Genomic DNA, 20,312 nt, shown 5'->3' with positions numbered 1-20,312 from the left:
TGACACAGTCGATGTTTGTCGCCATGTCGAGTACAATTATACGCTACTTTGGACATCGTTATTTGTAAAATTAATTCGAAATCTTTATTAAAGACGTAGAAAATCAGGAAAGTAGTGAGTTCAGTTATTCTAGAATAATAATATGTACGTTTCGAAGCGAACAGTTTTTTGTATATTGTGATATCATTCGAGATATTTCTTGAGCCTGCTCTGAGATCTTTGTAAATAGATATAATTGTATTTTGCAGTTTTGAGTCCAGAGGAGAAACATTACTGAAATATAACAGTTTTTTGTATATTGTGATATCATTCGAGATATTTCTTGAGCCTGCTCTGAGATCTTTGTGAATAGATATAATTGCATTTTGCAGTTTTGAGCCCAGAGGAGAAACATTACCGAAATTTCGAAGAATTCGGTATCCTTGACTGAAGCATTTGTCTTATTATTTTTAATCTCTAATACACTTTCAATTCTCCAAGAGGTTGTTTAATTTTCTAGATCCGTGCAATGCATTCTTTGTCTTCCATTGTTCCTGGTGGTTAATTCATGGTTCAACGATTCTGCACAATTTTTGAAGTAAATTGATTAAGTGTATTTGCTTTAAAATTCTATATATTTCAAATTATTGCGATCAAATGTGCAGGATACGTTCCCAAGACTATAGAAGAATGTGTTTTAAACAAAAGGAAAAAAACATATTGATCTTTTTGTTACAAGTTGCCAGACTGGTCCTTCCATTGAACCTAAATTAATAATTCGTTTCTGAACAAGTTAAGAGAATTTATTTTAGAACATACGCGTTTCTTGGTGAATTTTTTACTCAAACATTGTCGATAACAGATTTTTTAAATTATGCATAGAAGTTTATGTATATTTCAAGGAATGCTACATTTTTTTCACAAAGAAATGTCTCTCTGAGGTACCTTGGCAAAAGAAAAAAGAAACACGTCTACAAATTTATTCCAATCATCGAATAATTAATCGACTACATTTATGTTTATAAATTTATTTCAGTCCCGACGTCTATCATTTCTTATATTCTACCGATCAAAATCAAAAAGATAGTATTGTTTCTTATCTAGTATAAGTATGAAACAATCGTCGAAACGGCAAACTTGTACAATTTACAAACAAAATAAACAATTACACTTTTAGTTAAACACGAATAAGAATACCAACGAAAGAAGCTCACCTGTAAATTGAACCACTCGAGAAGCTCTCTAACTTCACAATTTCCAAAATTCCTCCAATTCGTTCAACATAAACACAACCAATTCGGAAATAAATGTTCAACGCCAGAAGTTCCGCGGCCGAAAAGAAAAATGTAAAGAATTTACATCCATTGTTTAAAGTATCCACGGTAGAAGGATCCCCTTGTGTGCTCTGAATGTCGGTGTGTCGCGACCGAGTATAGAACAGCCCTAAAATATTTTCGCTGTCATTCGATGAACCGTTGGCGAAGATTTTCATTGTGCGGTTGTCCACTGTCCACGAGCGACGAGGTTACCATGCACGACGTAATCCAAATGCTGCGTAATAGTTCCCGTAGAGATAATTCGCCGAATATGCGGAATCACGTTAAATACCCGGGGAATACGGGTCCTGTCGGAATTAATAACGCAAAGCGAAGAGTATCGGGCTGCGCGCGGCCCGCTGCCAGCGTAAAGCTTTTAGCGTGGTAAATTTATTAGGATCACGCTAACCGAGGTATGCGTGCACACACGCGTACGATCTGTTCGTCAGCGGTGACCAGAAACGCTCGAAATTTCCGCTTCGAGTTCCCGAATTCGTTCCCACTCCTACCGCCCCCAGGGGCGGTGAGTGCGAGCCCACTCGGTCGAATTTCTTAAATTCGCGACGTCACGCGAGCTCTCATGTTCCAACCGGATCGCCACGCGCGCCTAACCGTCGAAGGGCAAGGACGAACCACCACCTTCCGGCACCGTGATAGAAATTCCAACTGTTTGTGTTCGTTGAATTTTCCGCGTTACAACATCGACCCGGTAACCGAGCGAGGGCGGGGACGTGGAAACTTTTGCACACGGCGAAGGGAGCCTCCTTTTGTGCGAGTTCGCGTACCCTCGTCCCATAAGCAACGTCGTTTCTTATCTTGGATTTCAATACGCGACTGCTTTGTGCGGTTCTGGGTACCTCGGCTCCGGGAGCGAAACTCGTCCAAGTCTCGGGACGTTTTGCGAGGCTATTGTGATCGAAAGTCTTGCAAATTCTTCGGGAACTCGGATGTTTTAAAATTGTCAATCCTTGGTGAAAACGACGGACGAAAGTAATGAATGTTTTCGAGAAAGATTCTACCGGCGGGGATTTTTTTCAAGAGAGCGTTGTTCCATGCGGTGGTACGCGCGGAAACTTTGGGGCGGAAATGTTCCGAATTCGAGTTTCTAATTTTATAACAGGATGATGACAGACCAGGGGAATACCGGAGTGTTCAATCGTGTCTGTTATTGTAGCTTTAATTAGAGAGGAGCAATGTATTGCGATGACACGATGCGTCGAAAAAGTCCCGAGGACCGCACGACGATTAATTTAGTTGGAAGTAGTGTCAAGGTTTATATTTGCTGGAGAGATATTTGTGACTTTTTAAATAGTTAAGATTTAGAGTGTATTCGAGATTATCGAAGTATTGGAAACTAACAGGACAGAGGCTTTTGGAATATTCAAGACTTTCGAGCCTATTTTAGTCTCAGGACAGTTTCACAAAACTATATTCTTGTCTCGTTTCAAAGTTCGCAAGCAAGACTTATTCAAGTTCCATTACTGTGTAGTGTTCAGGGTATCCCTGAAGATGGCGGTCTCCTCTGGAGGAGAACGAGGTGTTAAGTAAACTAAAAAATTCAATGGAGCAACGAGGGTAATCGTAGAGGAGTATTATTTAAGAGATGTGTATATTAACGTGTTTCAACTAGACTGCTTGGATTCTCTTTGTTAAATAAATAAAATGTTAAATTGGAATAAGTTTAGAAAGAACAGATAAGAACAAGGATGAGAAAAGATAGAGTGAGACAAATTTTTATTATTTACGGCGAATAAGTAAGAAACATAGTTCAAGATTAAACAAATTAAAATTGTCAGCTGATGTTAGAAACCCAAGGACTAAAATTCCTTTTAGGCTTAATAGTAATTATTTTATTTTCATAAATTTTTACAAAGAGTTCGATGACTCTTATTTTAAATACTTTTTCCATTTTGCGTAACTACATTTTGTAAGGTTCGCGCAAAAACAAAACCAAGGCACATTAAACGTAATATTTTTCAAATTGAAAGTCGTCTTGTTAAATATTCGAAGTATTAACCATTTATTGTCACACAAGAAAGTTATCGATTACGAATAATATACAGTACTATACAATTACGTATTTTCATAATTCTTCGTGTATGCAAACAAGAAAAGAATGTTTCGAATAAAAATGATTATATATCACGAGATTTATCTGTACATAGCAAAATGTACATGCCGTACCAGTTAAAAAATTAAAGAAAAACTCTTTTCCTTTTGAAGTCCAAGGCAGTGTTCAGTTTCCATATGAAATCCACTAATGAAGACTGTAAAAAGATATCACTGTTTCTAATGAGGTTGAAAAGTAGATTTGGTAACACAAAGACACTGTGTATGAATAGGATGATATAATCAGCTAAACAGCTGTCTCATTAGTTATAAATTCATAAAATGCATAGATCTAAAATCCAAGCTTTCTCTCTATGACATAGAGCTACGATTGAAATATCCAATTTTTAAGTTTAGAAATATATTATTTCGTTACTGTAGAGTCTGGGAGGAAGAGTACGTTTCAGTTAGAGGTATCTTTCTTTGTATTTGGATTAGGGATACCGTTTCGGTTTTTTCTTCAAGAACTTCGAATATATCTGCGGGATTCTATTAAATTAAGCGACTATCGTTCTCGAAATTCTCGACGAAAATCCGATAGATTTAGATAAGCTGGATAGATGGAAGGCAAGGGTCGCAGCTGATGTACACGGCTAGTGGCTTGTACCGCGGTTTTCGTGTGAAATTCAACCCAAAATTTATAGTTCTATCTTCATGCATTATTCGTTCTTCGAAGGTGCATACATTTCAAATAGAGAAATATTGTTAAGGAAAATTTGCAAAATGCAGGGAAAGAGATCGATGTTAATAGTATTATACAAATCGAAATATTTATGGTAATACGCAGTTAACGGAATGTGATTGTACATCCTTACTTTGGATATCCTACAGTATAATAAAAGACCATTTGCAATTGATTTAAATTAATTATTATTGAAATCGTGAAAAGGTAGATGTAGTAGGTACATATTCGAGCAACGAATAGATGTTGTCGTATATATTGTTGATTATTTTCAGATTATTTCACTTTAAGACATTCGTTTGTTATTTCTGCCACTGACGATTAATCTTTTCAGTTTCATTCATCCTACTTTAAGTTATTAACGATACTGTCGGGGTTTCAAAATCGATGTAACATTTTGGCCCGTAAAGAGTGCGAACTTTAACTTTTGTCGATATTTAATACAAGCAACAGAAATGTAGAAGTGACTACATTTTTCTCATTCATTGTAAACTTTACATAAATTTTCATTTTATTTTATTCTCATTACGAGAGATTTCGCTTCTACTGAAGCTAAATTTTAAATAATCGTGATCTTGTCTCGCGTAAATCTTTCGAGCGATCCATTGTACGATAATATTGAAATATGGTAATTATTTGTATATCTGGAGGATAAAATCTCATTTTTCTTCAAACTGATTATAAACAGTAAAATCGGAATACTTTTAACATATAATACATAGACAATATTTCTATGTCAAAGTAATAGTTCTCAGACGCGAAATTTTTATTTTAATTCAAACAGATACCAAAAGTAGCGAGACATAAACTATCTTTAGATTTCGAAAGAAATATTTCAAAACAAAAGTGCAGATATTTCGTCATAGCTGCCAATAGCTTTTGTATTCTTTGGACGATTGCAATACAAATATATTTGAACGTAATTTTCGCAATGAACTTAAAATCTTTCACGCTGTTCGATCATAAACAGTATTTTAAACGAAGAAACTAACATAATAATTAATACTATCGTACAAAATCTGTTCCCGCCACACTATAGCATCCCAAAAATATTTTGGTAGTATTTTGACTCGAACAAGTTTCAAAATATACAAAAAATGTCAACATTGCGTCTTCTTCTGTTTCACTCTCTCCCTCCGTCGATGCAAAATTAATAGCGCTTGTCTTGTATCTTTGCAAATTACACCTTTGGTATTCCGCACGCTTGGTATGAATTTAATGTATCTCCATTTGCAATTACCCTGTCACGGTTATTCGTCGTACCACAGACATTCGATTCGGGATTCAGTTCGACGATTCGAGAGGATTTAATCCTGTAGATGGATCCTCGTGTACAGGGATGATCGTTAAATTCGACTACGACCTTTTCAGAATGTCAGGGAACGTTATACGGACAGTTAACGGGGAGAAGAGAACAAATACAACCCCTTCCTAGCGTCGCGTTTTGTATCCTCGACGGAATTGAAGTTATGATTACGAGCGCCGCGGTGCCAAAGGATATAAATTTTAAAATCGGTCCCCGCGCCCCGTACGACCGAGCCTCGATATTGGATCCGTTCGGTGCACGCATTTAATAAGGCCTCGTGTGGACGAACGACCGCGGGATGTGTTTCGAGAATTTGATTTCGACAGGGTCAAGGATATCCCCTCCCCTCCTCACTCCTGTCCCCGGGCGTCGTTATTCTCAGCAGTCTTACCACCGTGAGGCGTAACTCTCCCTCTTTTACGACTCGAGAAAGTGATACCTCGTATAACGCGGTCGAGCGTAATAATCACAGAAATCTTATTTTTATACGCACCATTCCCGGTACTTCAATTTCACGGAGACGTGGTGTACGAGGTAGGAATACGTTTAGAATATTTTAATTGCTCGAACATCGTATCGAGTCGGGACAAAAGAAACTTGGAACAACCATGGATTTTTGTACATCGTGTGAATAAGTTGTCAAGAAATTCTTCGTATTCCTTTCAAAATTTATGAATTGTTCGACTCAACTATGACGATCTCTTACATCACTCTTAGCATAAATGTTACTGTGAGATAACTTGTTATTTTATTGTGTTAAGAATACATATTCTGTTCACTGACATTATTATTATGTTATACGACATCAGTAGTGTTGTCTTTAAAATAAGAAGAGGATCGATTAGAAAATCAAAAAGATTGCAATAGGGTATCTTATAACGAACTATTTCGTTGCAAAACCTTGTTCATTATGGAACGCATTAATATGTATATGTGCTTGTACATGTACAGATATATTACGTATGTAGAGTATATTTTATATGTGTAAAAAGAATGTAGAAAGAGGAGGACGAGAAGGAATGATCAATTCTACTCCGTTTAGAAAACTGTCCTACAGCAGGTTCATCTGTTGAAAGTCGTTTGAAAAATAAGTTCAAAGATGTCTGTTTCAGCCTGGACTTTTGAACTCTCCAGAAATAGGCCATCAAAGTATCATTAAGATGATTGAGAGCCTTTCCAACAGCGGCAATATCCGGATGATATTCTTCCATGATGTCGGATAGTCTGTGCCAGTAGGAAAATAATTCTTCAAAATCTCTTTTTTGGAATACCGTGACCTTTCTTCTGGTACTCACTCTCATCCTTCTTGCAGAAAGTTTTCTGTTTCTTTAATGCATCTGCTTCTTCATTGTGCAGTTCTTTTAGCTCTTTAGTTTCGATCTCATCCCTTTGGTTATCCACCAATTCTTTCACGTTGTCCTTATTGATTTCTAAGCCCATAGAATTGTCCAAACACATCATTTCCTGTATAAATTACTGTTCACCAAACTGTTGAAAATCTTTAAAATCTCCGAAATCAATTTTAAGCACCTAACGGACACATCATTCCAAACAGTGACGATTGAAGAAGTAGCATCTGCTATATTAAAACAATTCTTTCAAATATCCTTGAATGTCGTATCAATGGAAAAAATAAAAATGTCGAAACATTTTTCAAATAGCACCATAACGTACAGTTTTTAGAAATTTTAAAATCTTATTTGTTGATTTATGGGGCGATACCTGAAGAGATATATTTTATCGTACTAGATGATAAAAGATGAATGCTTGTGTAACTAAATTTATCTAGTAATTTAATCATTAAGTTAGGAGAGTGAGCTGCAACATTATTCATAATTAAAAGAGCTTCAGTGGCAAATTCTTTTCCTTAAGATTATCTTTAACGATCAGCCGAATACTACAATTACCTATTCGGAGAACAGATTCCTCGTCATTCCATCCTTGCGATTGGAACGCCATAAAATTTCTTTTTTCCTAACATTTTTAAACGTTCTATGGTTCTTTGAACCTTGTACGAGAAGTGGCTCGATTTGCTCGAGAAGAAACATTTGCTCAAAAGAGTAGCATAAGACAATTTTTCATCGGCTTATGACCAGGCACGGTGGATTCATCTTTCGTGATATATATCTTAGATGGTACTTTCTTCCAAAACAGACCACTTTCCTCGCAATTGGACATTTACTGCGAAAGAAAACCTCCATCTTCAATTATTTTTTTAAATTCCTCATGATGTATTTTAGCAGTTTCGTGTCTGAACTAGCTGCCTCGCCATGCCTCGCAATAACGTGCAATCTAGTTCTCTGTCCGAATCTAGTAAACCATCATTTATCACTAGAAAACTTCTTCGTAGAATCGGTACCAGTGTTAGGAGTCTTTGCACTAAATTCCTCAAACAATAATTTTGATTTTTGCAAATAATCGCTTCATTGCCGCTATCACTAAGCATCTGTGTTTCTTTAACGATGCGTTAATGGCAGATATAAAGTGTTATTGCATTTACAGCGATGCAGGTTCGATATACTGCAGTTTCACTGAGTCTATTATGAAAAATAAGATTGAAATATTTATAAGTATTCTTGATACATTACTCGTGTTTCGTATTATCGATTAGATTGAATTCATGTTTATATTACCAGGATGTAGCCCGAGAATGGTATTTCGTTAGCAAGAAAAATGTATGGCTTGAAATATTTCTTTATCAAACACGGACGCTATCTTTCGCAAACAATATTTCAAGCATTGAAATACTTGACTTTCCACGTTTATGGATCTGGGCGTTGTATAAAGCTGAGAGATTTACCAAGTTCAAAGTATTATGTTCTCTGTTTTGCATGTAGGTTAACACCTTTAAAAAAGGCGAGTCATTCAATTGAGACAGAAAGATTGAGTAAATTTGCGCTACCTAGACGAAATAAATAGAATCTATAACATTATGCGATTCAATCTAGTATTCACCTCAGTCTATCGTAGTCGTTATCGATTAATCTTAAGTCAAATTCCACTTCACATCGTCTGAGCTCGATTAAGTTCAGAAAACCTATGCGAACCTCGGTTAACCCTCCTTACTCAACCTGCAGATTTAGTTGAAATTTCACTGAAACTTCATTAATCTCAGTTCATCAAACGTCAACTTCGCTTAATCTTATCCAATCTTATCCAACTTCATTTAAGATCAGCAAACCTCGATCGATCTTAGTCGACCAACGAACTCAATTTCTGAAACTCCTTGTTTTTTAATTAGTCAAACGTCCACCTTAATTAATCTCAGCCATGGTCAACATAAGTTAATCTCACGAATGGTATTTTCGTAAGGCGAATCGCTGATTTGGTTTATATTTTGTACACAATTAGCGAATATAATGAATAATAACATAGTGAACGGATAGATCACACTATTTAATATTTTTCTAGAAAATTATGTATAGTTTCCATATTTTTTCCATAGACGACATTTTAAGGTATCTACAAAGCGTGATGAAACAAAAAATTGACGTTGCAGTAACGTTTAAATGATACTATTTATGCGTTTATTATATTATTATTATTATTGTATTTATTAATCGTGTATAAAGTTTGAACCAAATTGGTGACCAACCTCACGAAAAGACCTCTTGTCAGTCAACTCAATCAATCTGCAGACAATTTCTTTAAAACCTCCATTAATCTCGGTTAATTAGATGTTAACTTTACCGAATCTCATTTAATATCAGCAAGTCGAATTTTACTGGAACTTCCAAATTTCACTGGAACAAGCTTCAATATAGTTAACCATAGTGACCTCAGTCGACGAGGAATTTCCACTAATCTCAGTCAATCAGATGTCAACCTTGGTCAAGCTTAAATCAATTCCTAATCAACCTTGGGTGACTTAATCAACTGACAGTCAACTTCTCAATCCACTGCAGCTAGTTAGGAGAATATCTATCGATCGTACTCACACACTCAATTTTGTAAATTATCAACAATTCTATTACTTTAAAATTAAATTCATCTACAATTCTATTCCTTTAAAATTAAATTCATCTACAATTCTATTCCTTTAAAATTAAATTTATGTATAATTCTATTCCTTTAAAATTAAATTCATCTACAAGTCTATTCCTTTAAAATTAAATTCATCTACAATTCTGTTCCTTTGAAATTAAATTTATCTATAATTCTATTCCTTTAAAATTAAATTCATCTATAATTCTATTCCTTTAAAATTAAATTCATCTACAATTCTATTCCTTTAAAATTAAATTTATCTATAATTCTATTCCTTTAAAATTAAATTCATCTATAATTCTATTCCTTTAAAATTAAATTCATCTATAATTCTATTCCTTTAAAATTAAATTCATTTACAAGTCTATTCCTTTAAAATTAAATTCATCTACAATTCTGTTCCTTTGAAATTAAATTTATCTATAATTCTATTCCTTTAAAATTAAACTCATCTATAATTCTATTCCTTTAAAAATAACACCAATGTATTCATATAAATATAGATCTCGAAGAAAATAAAAATCATTCATTGTTTTATTAGAACTTAACCGTTCTTCATTGATATTAATTTATCGAGAAAGATTTAATGAGTACACGCGCGAGCATGTGCGTTGTGTAAAATTTAAGATGTACTAACCAAACACCTGCGGGCGTTTAAAGCAGAACTCGACGCATTACACGGGTTGTTAACGAACATTTTTGCTTTAATAAACACAAGAACACAAGAAATTTACGTAAGTGTTAAGTCGTTGAAATATACACACGAATTCAACAATGTTGAATTCGTTCGTAATTGCTTAACGTTATCGGTTAAATAGATTCGTTCATAAACCGACTGCTACTACTTCCCCGTTTATGACTTACGAGATACCATTACGTAGATACGATCATGGGCACGATTATTTGTTTCGACGATGTGTTCTTTCTCCTTTTCACGATATAATTTCAACCGCAACTATTTACACTAAAGTTCCTCTAAATCGTTAGCGTCGCTATTGTCTTGAAACTTTTGTGACAATTTTCAATTAAAAAAGACATTTTGGAAACGAGTGAATTGTAAAGATTGGACACGAAATATCACAATTGCACGGTTAATTTTATTAGAATAATATTAACATGTTCACTGCTATGCGTCATATTTATGAAGCGTCGATTCTCATGAAAATTTGAATATTCAGTTTGTTTATTTAATACATTTTATAACTTCCCGACCTACAGGAAAGGAAGGTATTTGTAATCAAGACAAATTTCAAAACAGTTTTTGTTTACTAGAAATCATGTTTCAAGCTCCGCTAGTCACGTTTTTTACAACATATTCTTTTACCATTGAAACAAAGTTTCGATTTTTAGACTTGAATTGGCTAAATGGATTTCAACGAAATTATAATTCTTTCGATTCTTAAGTCTAATATTCTCATCTCAAGATCTGATTAGATTTTTAGAAAAATTGATCTATAGAAAATTATACTTACCTCTTGTAGTCTAAAAAAACTTTATCTTTTTAATGATCAGTAACGATAAAAACGAAGAAAAGTTTCAAGGCAATATTACAAAGAATGAAATTCTATACGAAGAATCGAAGTACAGACATTTGCTCTATCTTCTTTAATAAAGATAAAATGAAATAAAATCCTATTCGTTGCATATTTAAACCACATTTGTTTCGTCTAAAAGTATTGCGAAGTATTCGTCTCTGTTAATTTCTACCCAACTGAAGGTATACACTGCATTCGATAAAATTACCCCAAACGTAGTGCGGTTTGTTGTCGAACAGTTTTCCAATTGAATGGTGGTAGCGAACGTGTTAAAGTGCACCCATAAATTGGAAACTTCGAAGAATATCGATTAGCAATATCACGATACAAAATACCGAGAACTCCTTATACTTCTCTCTCTCTCTCTCTCTCTCTCTCTCTCTCTCTCTCTCTCTCTCTCTCTCTCTCTCTCTCTCTCTCTCTCTCTCTCTCTCTCTCTCTCTCTCTCTCTCTCTCTCTCTATCTATCTCTCTCTCGAAGACTACTGCAAACAGTTTCCAGTGTATGTTTCCTCGAATCAATAATACACGGCCGCTGGTTTGCTGATATAATAATGTTGACACGTAACAAGTCGAAGGAAAAGGAGCGCAAGTATTCCATGATCGATCATTCGGTCTCGCGACAGTCACGAACGATTCGTTCCACCGAGGGTAAACCGAACTGCCGCTGTAATTATTCTTGCTGTTATCTTGCTGCATGCGCCCCAATATTTTCGTTGCATGATATTGTAAAAATACGAAGTGGCGCGCGAAATCGATAGCGGAACCGTTTCCATATTTCGCGCCAAATGGGAATTCCGTTCACCGAAATCAATATTTTAATAGGCGTTGCTTCCGAACTAAAATAAATTGAATAATTGATTGGGAAATTCCCCAATACCGTTTAACATTTTTACCGTCACGCCTCGCGGTGAATAATATTATTGTAACGAGTACTCGGGATACATTTAGAATCAATTTGATCGAGACTTTTCCATTTTTAAATTTCCATTTACTTATTTATTCGTCAATCGATGAAACGAAACTCGCGAGACACACGTATAAGAACGGTTAAGATATTCTGAGCTCAGTGTGTGCATAAATTATGCAAGGTTTCAAGTGCTTGTTGTATTAGAATTTTGAATAAAGTATTTTCGAAGAATTGTACATTGTATATTCGTACAAGTTGAGTTTACAAAAACGAATAACAATGTGAAATAACACTGTGCTAGCGACAAACATAGAAAGGAAAGTTAAATGAGTCACTATTGTTCGCAAGTATTTTTATTCTTATCTACCGGTGTATTCGCTGCTATTATTTTTACACTGTAATAGAAGTTTGGTAACATATAATTCGCGACGGAATAATAATATTACCGTGGTCTTATCGCAATTTTGTAGCTTATTTTAGCGGTTTTCTTTCGATGGTCGTGACGTTAAAATTGCTACCGCGTCCGATAAACCGTAAATTCATGGGAATTATAATTTCAGCCAGTTCAGTTCCTCTTAATTTTTATACCTCCCCGCGGCGTTATAAAAAAATTTCAACGAACAGAACGACCGCTTCGATGATTCGCTAAAATTGCTTCCGCATCCCGTCGCTAATGAAATTTCTGTTCAAGCGGATCGATTATTAACAATTAACGAATCGTGCTGGATTTTTACAAGACGCGCCGAGTTTAGTTTTCGATTACCATTTCTCGCTGGCCGTTGAATTGTCATTTTTATAAAGTTTAATAAGATCGGTACATTCGTTGCGCATGCGCAATCACGAATCGAATGGTAAATGGAGCACACCGAGTAAATCGATCCATTAATTTTTCAAGCCCGGCGATGATTAAAATTCGAGAAAATCTCGACCGAAAATTCATGCGATTTAATAAGAAATATGGAGGGAATTGACACGGCCATGACCCTCGTTATCGATTCAATGATATCGAGGTGTATGCGCGGTCTGATCATAAACAGCCGTGACTACTGGCCATCTACGGCCGACCTCATACTACTTGCCGGGTTAAAACGATTCTCTCTAAACGGTGGTTGGATCGAACTATGGTAAAAGTTTCGCGCGTACGACTGGCGTCGTACTTCTCGCTCGCGAAATTGAGAAGTATGAAAGAATTTGAAGGTAATGAGATTTGATGTTGGAATTTATTCAATTTATCGCGTTTATTGAATTCAACGTTTCGGGCTGGTGTGCTAGACTGGTATACACCGAATCGAGCCTCGGGCAATTTTTTTAATCGGTCGATACTCATCGTTTAAATTTATTAAGCAATTTTCTACGCAATCATTGCAGTTTCCAGAAATATTTTCTGTTTATATGAAACAATACGAGTGATTCTTGTATAAAAGTAGTGTAAATAATTACAGTGCGTATTTTTGGTTTTGGTGGAATAGCGAGTATTAAAGTTATAATAGAAGGAAGTTAAATGGTACGTAGAAATTACCATGAAAGGTTTCAATTGTATTTGTATTACTATTTAACGTCTTTACAATCATTGTTTAAGATACTTCGAATATTTGGAACATTTGTGCTAACCAATAATTATCGTTCCAAAATGTAAATTTACTTTGAAAAATGGTTTTTGTTTCTAAAATTGATGTATTTTTCCTTGTATTTTTAAATACAGAAAGGTAAATTATAACGCGATGATGTTACGAGAAGAAAAATATACAGTTCTGTGGAACGTTAGCAAACTTTCATCCTTAAAGTTTACACATACATTTTTTGGGATTGATTATATTTTAGATTCAGAGAATAAATGTTGCTATATTAAAAATCGCAGTAACTTTATTGCGACCGGAATAACTAACGACTGAAAAAAGCATTTTTTAAATATTTTATACACGAACCACATTTTTCAATACAATGTTTGACAGGTTGAATTTACATCATAGTAATATAACGGGGCACGATCAATACACGGGGTAAGGGTAAAAAATCGTTCCGAAAAAGCTATTTTCCTACAAGAATTAAAATATTCGAACAAATTCTACAAAATCAAATCAATCACCGAAGAAACTATTCGAAGCAATTCGAGAATAAAATATTCTTAATAAAAAAACAAGAACAAAATATAAATCCAATTAAATTCCATTGATACGATAATAAATTAAATTTCGTTATTGTAATACCGAATTAAATTCCGTCAACGCGACGTCCAATTAAATACTATCGCGAACTACATCTGTTCGGAAAATTTGCACAGCTAAATTTCGCACGGCCGTAACATTCGTCACAATTATATCTTCGATAAATTAAAACCAATGACCAAACTGCGCGAGATTGGCAGCATTGAGAAACTCGGTAAAATCTGTCGACTCCGTGAACGAATTCACGAGGAAACGGTCCCAAGCATGCAGACAGCAGAGTGTAAATAACTTAAAAATTCCTACGTATTCCATAACGAGGTTCAACACGCAACTGGACAGCACAGTTGTCTGACCATTATCGGGCCGTAACTACTGCGCGAGCTTCGTTGCCTCATCTGATACGATCGGCCTACAGGCGCTGACAATGGCCCGGCCTGTATTCGCTGTTCTTTTCACAGCCGCATCGATGTAGGTCATGGTAACATTATATTCAGAATTTTTTACAGTGCCACCGGTGAATTGCTACCAGCGTTCCATTCCTCCGGCCGCTTTCTTTCTTCTCTCTTTCTCTGTCTCCAGCCCTCTTCGTTCCACAGTTCCCCCACTTTTCCGCGTGCCGTTTCCCCTATCGGTGGTAATTTTCCACGAGTATTATAAAATCCTACCGCAACGTGTACATCTGTGGTCGCACAAAGGAGTCACTGAACGTCTTACCGCGATACGAAACGTTCGGTTTCGAATACGCAATATTCTCGAGACCTGTACACGGACACTCGGGAAGGGGGTTGAACGTTGGATGTGAGACGAAGCGGGGGACGTTCGTGTGTTGCAGTGATTCCTGGAGAACCTTGCGCACCGGCCGCGGTTGCCTCTCGAATTCGACAATGGACCCTTTGTAGCCGTAGTTCGGCGTACCTCTATTCTTTGCCCGGGGCGTAATCAGGCGAACCAATCCACGAAATTTGGGTTAAAGCATTTTTGAGCCGTTGAATAGATTGACAGGGATTCCGGAGAGGGTGGAGGTGGAGGGGAGAGAAGGAGACGACCAGCAGGGCCGTAGACAGCGATGAAAGTTAATTTCGGCCCCCGGGTGCCCCCCCGATCTCCACCTCGTTCGACACAGTCGGCCATTGTGAGCCGGGAAGACCATCCGCGGGATCGTGGCATAGAAAATTATTCGCGTTTCGCGGAGGCATTGTTCCTAGAAATTGATCCCTTTGAAGTATGAGCCGAGAGTCTAACGTATTGTTCGTCGTGGCCCTTTACGAGACACGACTGTTCGTGTGGTGACGAGGAGGATTCTTTGCATTTCGTACGAGTGGATCGCATTGTTCCCGGGGAATTTAATCTTACCGGGATTGGGGCGCAGATTCGGCTCAGGGGTTCCACGTGTTACTTGTGCGTGGAACCTCGTTTTAGAAAGATCGGACAAGTCGAAAGAAAGTTTCCCGAGGAAACCAGGAGTATTCTTTCCTTTTTTTTTTTTTTAAGCATGCGTTTAGAGTACGTTGAGTCTTGTGCAACAGATGCTGGTCCTCCGAGGAATACAGTGATTTTTTCTTTATTATTCTTTCAATGTTGTTGATGATTTTATTTATGGTTGAGCTTGGTCCGAAAATTGTTCCGTCTTTTTGACCTTTCGTTAATGTACGTTGGATCGTGAATTGAATTTCGTTTGAAAAGTAAGAGGGTCTGTTTTCTCTTCGAGGTCGTTTCACGAGGATTCGGAGAAGTGGAAAGAAATTTTTTTGAGGATCGGGTGCAGTTTTTGTTTTCAACGTACATGTTTAAAGTACTCGACGATTTGTTCCATTTGTTGGATCTGGTGAAACATACAGTGGCTCCGAAAAGTATTTGCACGCTGTGTTATAAGGAAATTCTTCTTATTTGTAACACTAATTTTGATGAAAGTTTGTGTGCACGTAGAGCATAATAGTGCATATGTAGAGAAATTTTTTATTCACAGGAAGTTTCTTCAAGAAGGTGAAATCAAGTCTCGAAGGTTTTAATGTTCTTTTCGTTTTTTTAATGCAACTTTTCTTTGGACTTTTTGCAACAGAATGATGGAGCACTAGGAGCTGAACTTCTTCATATGAAGAGTTTTGCTCTATTTCATACTATTACGAAGTTGTATTTGAAAAATCCAATAGAAAGTGGCACTGTAAAGGTTGATTTCAGTCGATTTCAGACGATTGAAGAGCTTGCAACGACTTTCAGTTTCTTTCTAACTTCGTAATCGTACGAGATACAACAAAATTTCCTTACAAAAAATGTTCAGTTTTTAGTACTTTGTCGTTTAACTGTGAAAAAAGTCCCCCAAATGAATTGTATAATATTAAAACAAAGAAGAAATATTGACTTTTTGGCTCTTAAGTTTATCTCCTCGAGAATATTTTTTGTCAATAAAAAAATTATGTTATATGCGGCCCAGTATGCTTCATATCCACACAAACTTTCATTAAAATCAGACTTGTAGGTTAAGGGAATTTTCTCATAATATAGTTACGAATTTCTTCATAATACAGTTTTCTTGTACAAATATTTTTTTGATTCAATGTATTTCTATCTTTTGAGAAATACAATGGCTTTTACTATCATTTTTTAGTCTAGTTCATAATTCTTGGGTGCGTAGGTCTGATAATTGTTTCCTGTTCTTTTGACGTTTCATTAAAATGTGATCGTGAGTTGGGTTTCGTTTGACAAGTAAGAAATTTTGTTTTCTTTTTCACGTGTGTTATTCTTGTAATAGGCTATTCCAAGCCTTGCCAATGTTACTTGTGTCTTTCTACTAAATTTATCCCACAGTACTAGGAAATGAAAATTGTCAATGATTTTATTTATATGTGTTGTTTTCATGGACATCATGGTTTTCAAGTTCTATTTCATTCTTCATTGAAGGCTTTTGCAGTATTTATACTATACCTTTCTGTAACATCGATAGAGATCTTCCATTACGTAGGTTAATTGTAGCTTCTTTTGCAGTTTGGTCAGTTATTTCGTTTCCTGATATTCTCTGATGCATTAGGACAATGTTATATTCCTTAGAATTTAATTTGGTATCTATAGTGTTTTCGAACTATTCTTCTAAGATCATTTTTTGATTGCTAATAACGCACTTAAGAAGTCACTGAACACAACTATTGAATATTTCCGTTTTTATTAATTTTTGTACCTACCTTCAACATAAAAATGCATGCAACGTTAAGGAGTACGAATGTATTTTCTTATTTCCTTGTACTGTAAATTCTACGGCTGTTCCAGTGTTCATCCATGAATATATGGCTATAATTCTTGTATTTTCAATTTATATATTAGAGAGCTTGTCGAGATTTCGAGAAAATTTGTACTTCCTAAGTTTATTTCTGATATTTTTAGTTTCCAAGGTGGAAATTCGAAATATTTTACATACTATTGTGTACGGAATAAGAATATTTAGTTCCAGTGTTCATCCATAAATATATGGCTATAATTCTTGTATTTTCAATTTATATATTAGAGAGCTTGTCGAGATTTCGAGAAAATTTGTACTTCCTAAGTTTATTTCTGATATTTTTAGTTTTCAAGGTGGCAATTCGAAATATTTTACATACTATTGTGTATGGAATAGGAATATTTAGTTCCAGTGTTCATCCATAAATATATGGCTATAATTCTTGTATTTTCAATTTATATATTAGAGAGCTTGTCTAGATTTCGAGAATATTTGTACTTCCTAAGTTCATTTCTAATATTTTTAGTTTTCAAGGTGGCAATTCGAAATATTTTACATACTATTGTGTACGGAATAAGAATATTTAGTTCCAGTGTTCATCCATAAATATATGGCTATAATTCTTGTATTTTCAATTTATATATTAGAGAGCTTGTCTAGATTTCGAGAATATTTGTACTTCCTAAGTTTATTTCTGATATTTTTAGTTTCCAAGGTGGAAATTCGGAATATTTTACATACTATTGTGTATGGAATAGGAATATTTAGTTCCAGTGTTCATCCATAAATATATGGCTATAATTCTTGTATTTTCAATTTATATATTAGAGAGCTTGTCGAGATTTCGAGAATATTTGTACTTCCTAAGTTTATTTCTAATATTTTTAGTTTTCAAGGTGGCAATTCGGAATATTTTGCACACTATTGTGTATGGAATAGGAATATTTAGTTCTTCGATATATTCATTAATTCTATTGGAAAGTGTTTTCTCTTTATCGCCTCAGTTGTCTATCGATCGAGAATGGTGGAATTCGATTCCACCTCGATCGCTTCCGAGTGCGATAAGTATCGCTCTCAGCGATCGGTCAGTTTTTGTTTACACAGCTACCGGCATTAAAAATACACGAGATACGTGAAATTCCGTAACATGAAATTTTACAAGTTAAAAGTTCAGCTACAATATGCCGTATATCAAGTTCGTAGCGTTATTAATTTAGAAAGTTATTTTCCCGCGGGTAAACAGATATTGTGAAAACAATTTTGGTAGTTTGAAACACGATATAGTGGATGGTTTATAAAGTTAATTATTTGCATTATTTGCGTTATTATTTCGATAACAATTACCGTTAATGGAAAACTGTGAAAATTTAGCTAAGAGCACACTTGTATCATCAGAACAAATTTCACTCTTGTACCACTTTCCTGCAAATTGCACGATTTTTATCTGTTCAACTTATAGCACTCGAGTGTTTACCAATTTCATCTATATGTCAACGTAATACAATTTAGGTGGCGGTCCAAATGAGGTAACCTTACCCTAATTATCGATCGTATCAATTTGACCGATTATGGTTAACCCCCTTGCTTATGGCGTGCTCGATTTAGCACACTGAATTCCATCTGTTTTAAAACAATGTGGAAAGCGATTTTAGGAAAGCCATTATTTCACGTTTTCTTATCTTTATATATGTATATCGACTGTGTTACATGACTGCAGAAAAATAGAATCAAATTACAGTTTCACGTTGTGTTGGTGAAACCAATCAGCTAATGGTTCGAGAAAAGTATACAATTCAAAATGTCGTTATCGTATGCATATTTGAATCATTTTCCACGCGATAAAAAATCCACTTTGGTAATGGTAATCGATCGACTACCAATTTTTGATTAATAGTACTAGAAATTTCTTACCTCAAAGCCAGTTCTTTAATGTAAAATGGTGACAATAGTAAACGCAGTAAATACGACCTCGTTCTGTTTCGAAAAATTTTGTTTTCTCCACTTTCGTCAACAGGAGACGGAAGTGAATACTGGCTAGAAAATTCTTGGGAAAAAGCACGAGATCGTTTGTCTTGCTGCAATTAAAATCTCGAAAAAAAGAAACTTAAGAAAAATACCAGCTGCAAAGAGAGTTTCCATTCCTTCCCTGACAATCGCTTTAGAACATCGATGAAAATTTCCACGTTGTAAAAACATATGGCGAATTTGTTGCAAAGCACGTAACATAACATAAACCAACGTAGAGTATTTCTTTCTAAAATTGGTGCATCAATTGTGCCTTCTCTATGAATTCGGAGAACGAGTCGATATAAATTTTCACATCGTGAAGCCGTACGTGAAATTTCTCGTGAAAAATGTATCGTACAATATGGAACGATTGAAAATATTTGTAAAATCGGTGCACCGGCTCGAGTTATCATCGATACGAATTTACGCGCGGTGAATGCCGAAGTTCTCGTTGAATGTTTATTCTTTTTAAAAATCAATGCGAAAATTCTCGAACGGTAGGCCGCGTATACCCGAACGCGTAATAATCGAAAATTTCTTTTTGTTCCAGCGACCACTCGATAAGCAATCGCGTGGATCGTCGAGGTCATCCGATGCACTGCGAGTGCGGGGAAGTGACGAGGCCCTTATGACGACGCGAGGAAACGGCCGAGAGTGCTCTGGCCACGTCGCAGTCCGACTTTTAGGCCCTACCCACTCTGTCCCAATTTTCCTGCCCTCGGCCGTGCAGTTCCAACCATCTCCCATCTCGAAAACCATCGCACCTTGTACGTTACACCTGACCCTGCCCTTTTCACTAGCACTCAACACGTACACGAAAACCCACCCACAAACACAAACACACACGTACAAACAATCGAACAAACACACACGAACATGTACACGCATACACACATGTACAAACCGACGCGTGCAGCACCGTGCAAGGAGCGGAACATGTCAGCAGGTACAGAAACAGGGAACGATCCTTCGGGTTAGAATTTTCTTCGAACTATGAACAGTGTACAGCGAGTACTCGAGTTGCGCGGATTTGTAAAATACTATTTTCAATAACGCGTTACCTTGTTCCGTGAAATAACTCGGGGTGTAATGATATCGTGTACGAA

At 35.9% G+C, this 20,312-nt stretch overlaps 1 protein-coding gene across 1 annotated transcript in view; it reads left to right on the top strand.

Annotated features, from left to right (window-relative positions):
• Positions 1-19,890, top strand: part of Teh1 (tipE homolog 1 phospholipid transfer protein) — a 108,941-nt gene extending 89,051 nt beyond the window's left edge. Inside the window, exon 3 of the mRNA XM_076321686.1 lies at positions 19,757-19,890. Within this exon, the coding sequence (XP_076177801.1) occupies positions 19,757-19,838 (82 nt within the window). The 3' untranslated portion in view covers positions 19,839-19,890. The remainder of the gene's footprint in view (positions 1-19,756) is intronic.
• Positions 19,891-20,312: the final 422 nt, after the last annotated feature.

The sequence above is a fragment of the Ptiloglossa arizonensis genome, chromosome 10 (assembly GCF_051014685.1).
Source record: "Ptiloglossa arizonensis isolate GNS036 chromosome 10, iyPtiAriz1_principal, whole genome shotgun sequence".
In the NCBI taxonomy this organism is placed as follows: domain Eukaryota; kingdom Metazoa; phylum Arthropoda; class Insecta; order Hymenoptera; family Colletidae; genus Ptiloglossa; species Ptiloglossa arizonensis.
Note: the sequence above shows the minus strand (reverse complement) of the source record. Positions and strands in the feature narration are given on the sequence as shown.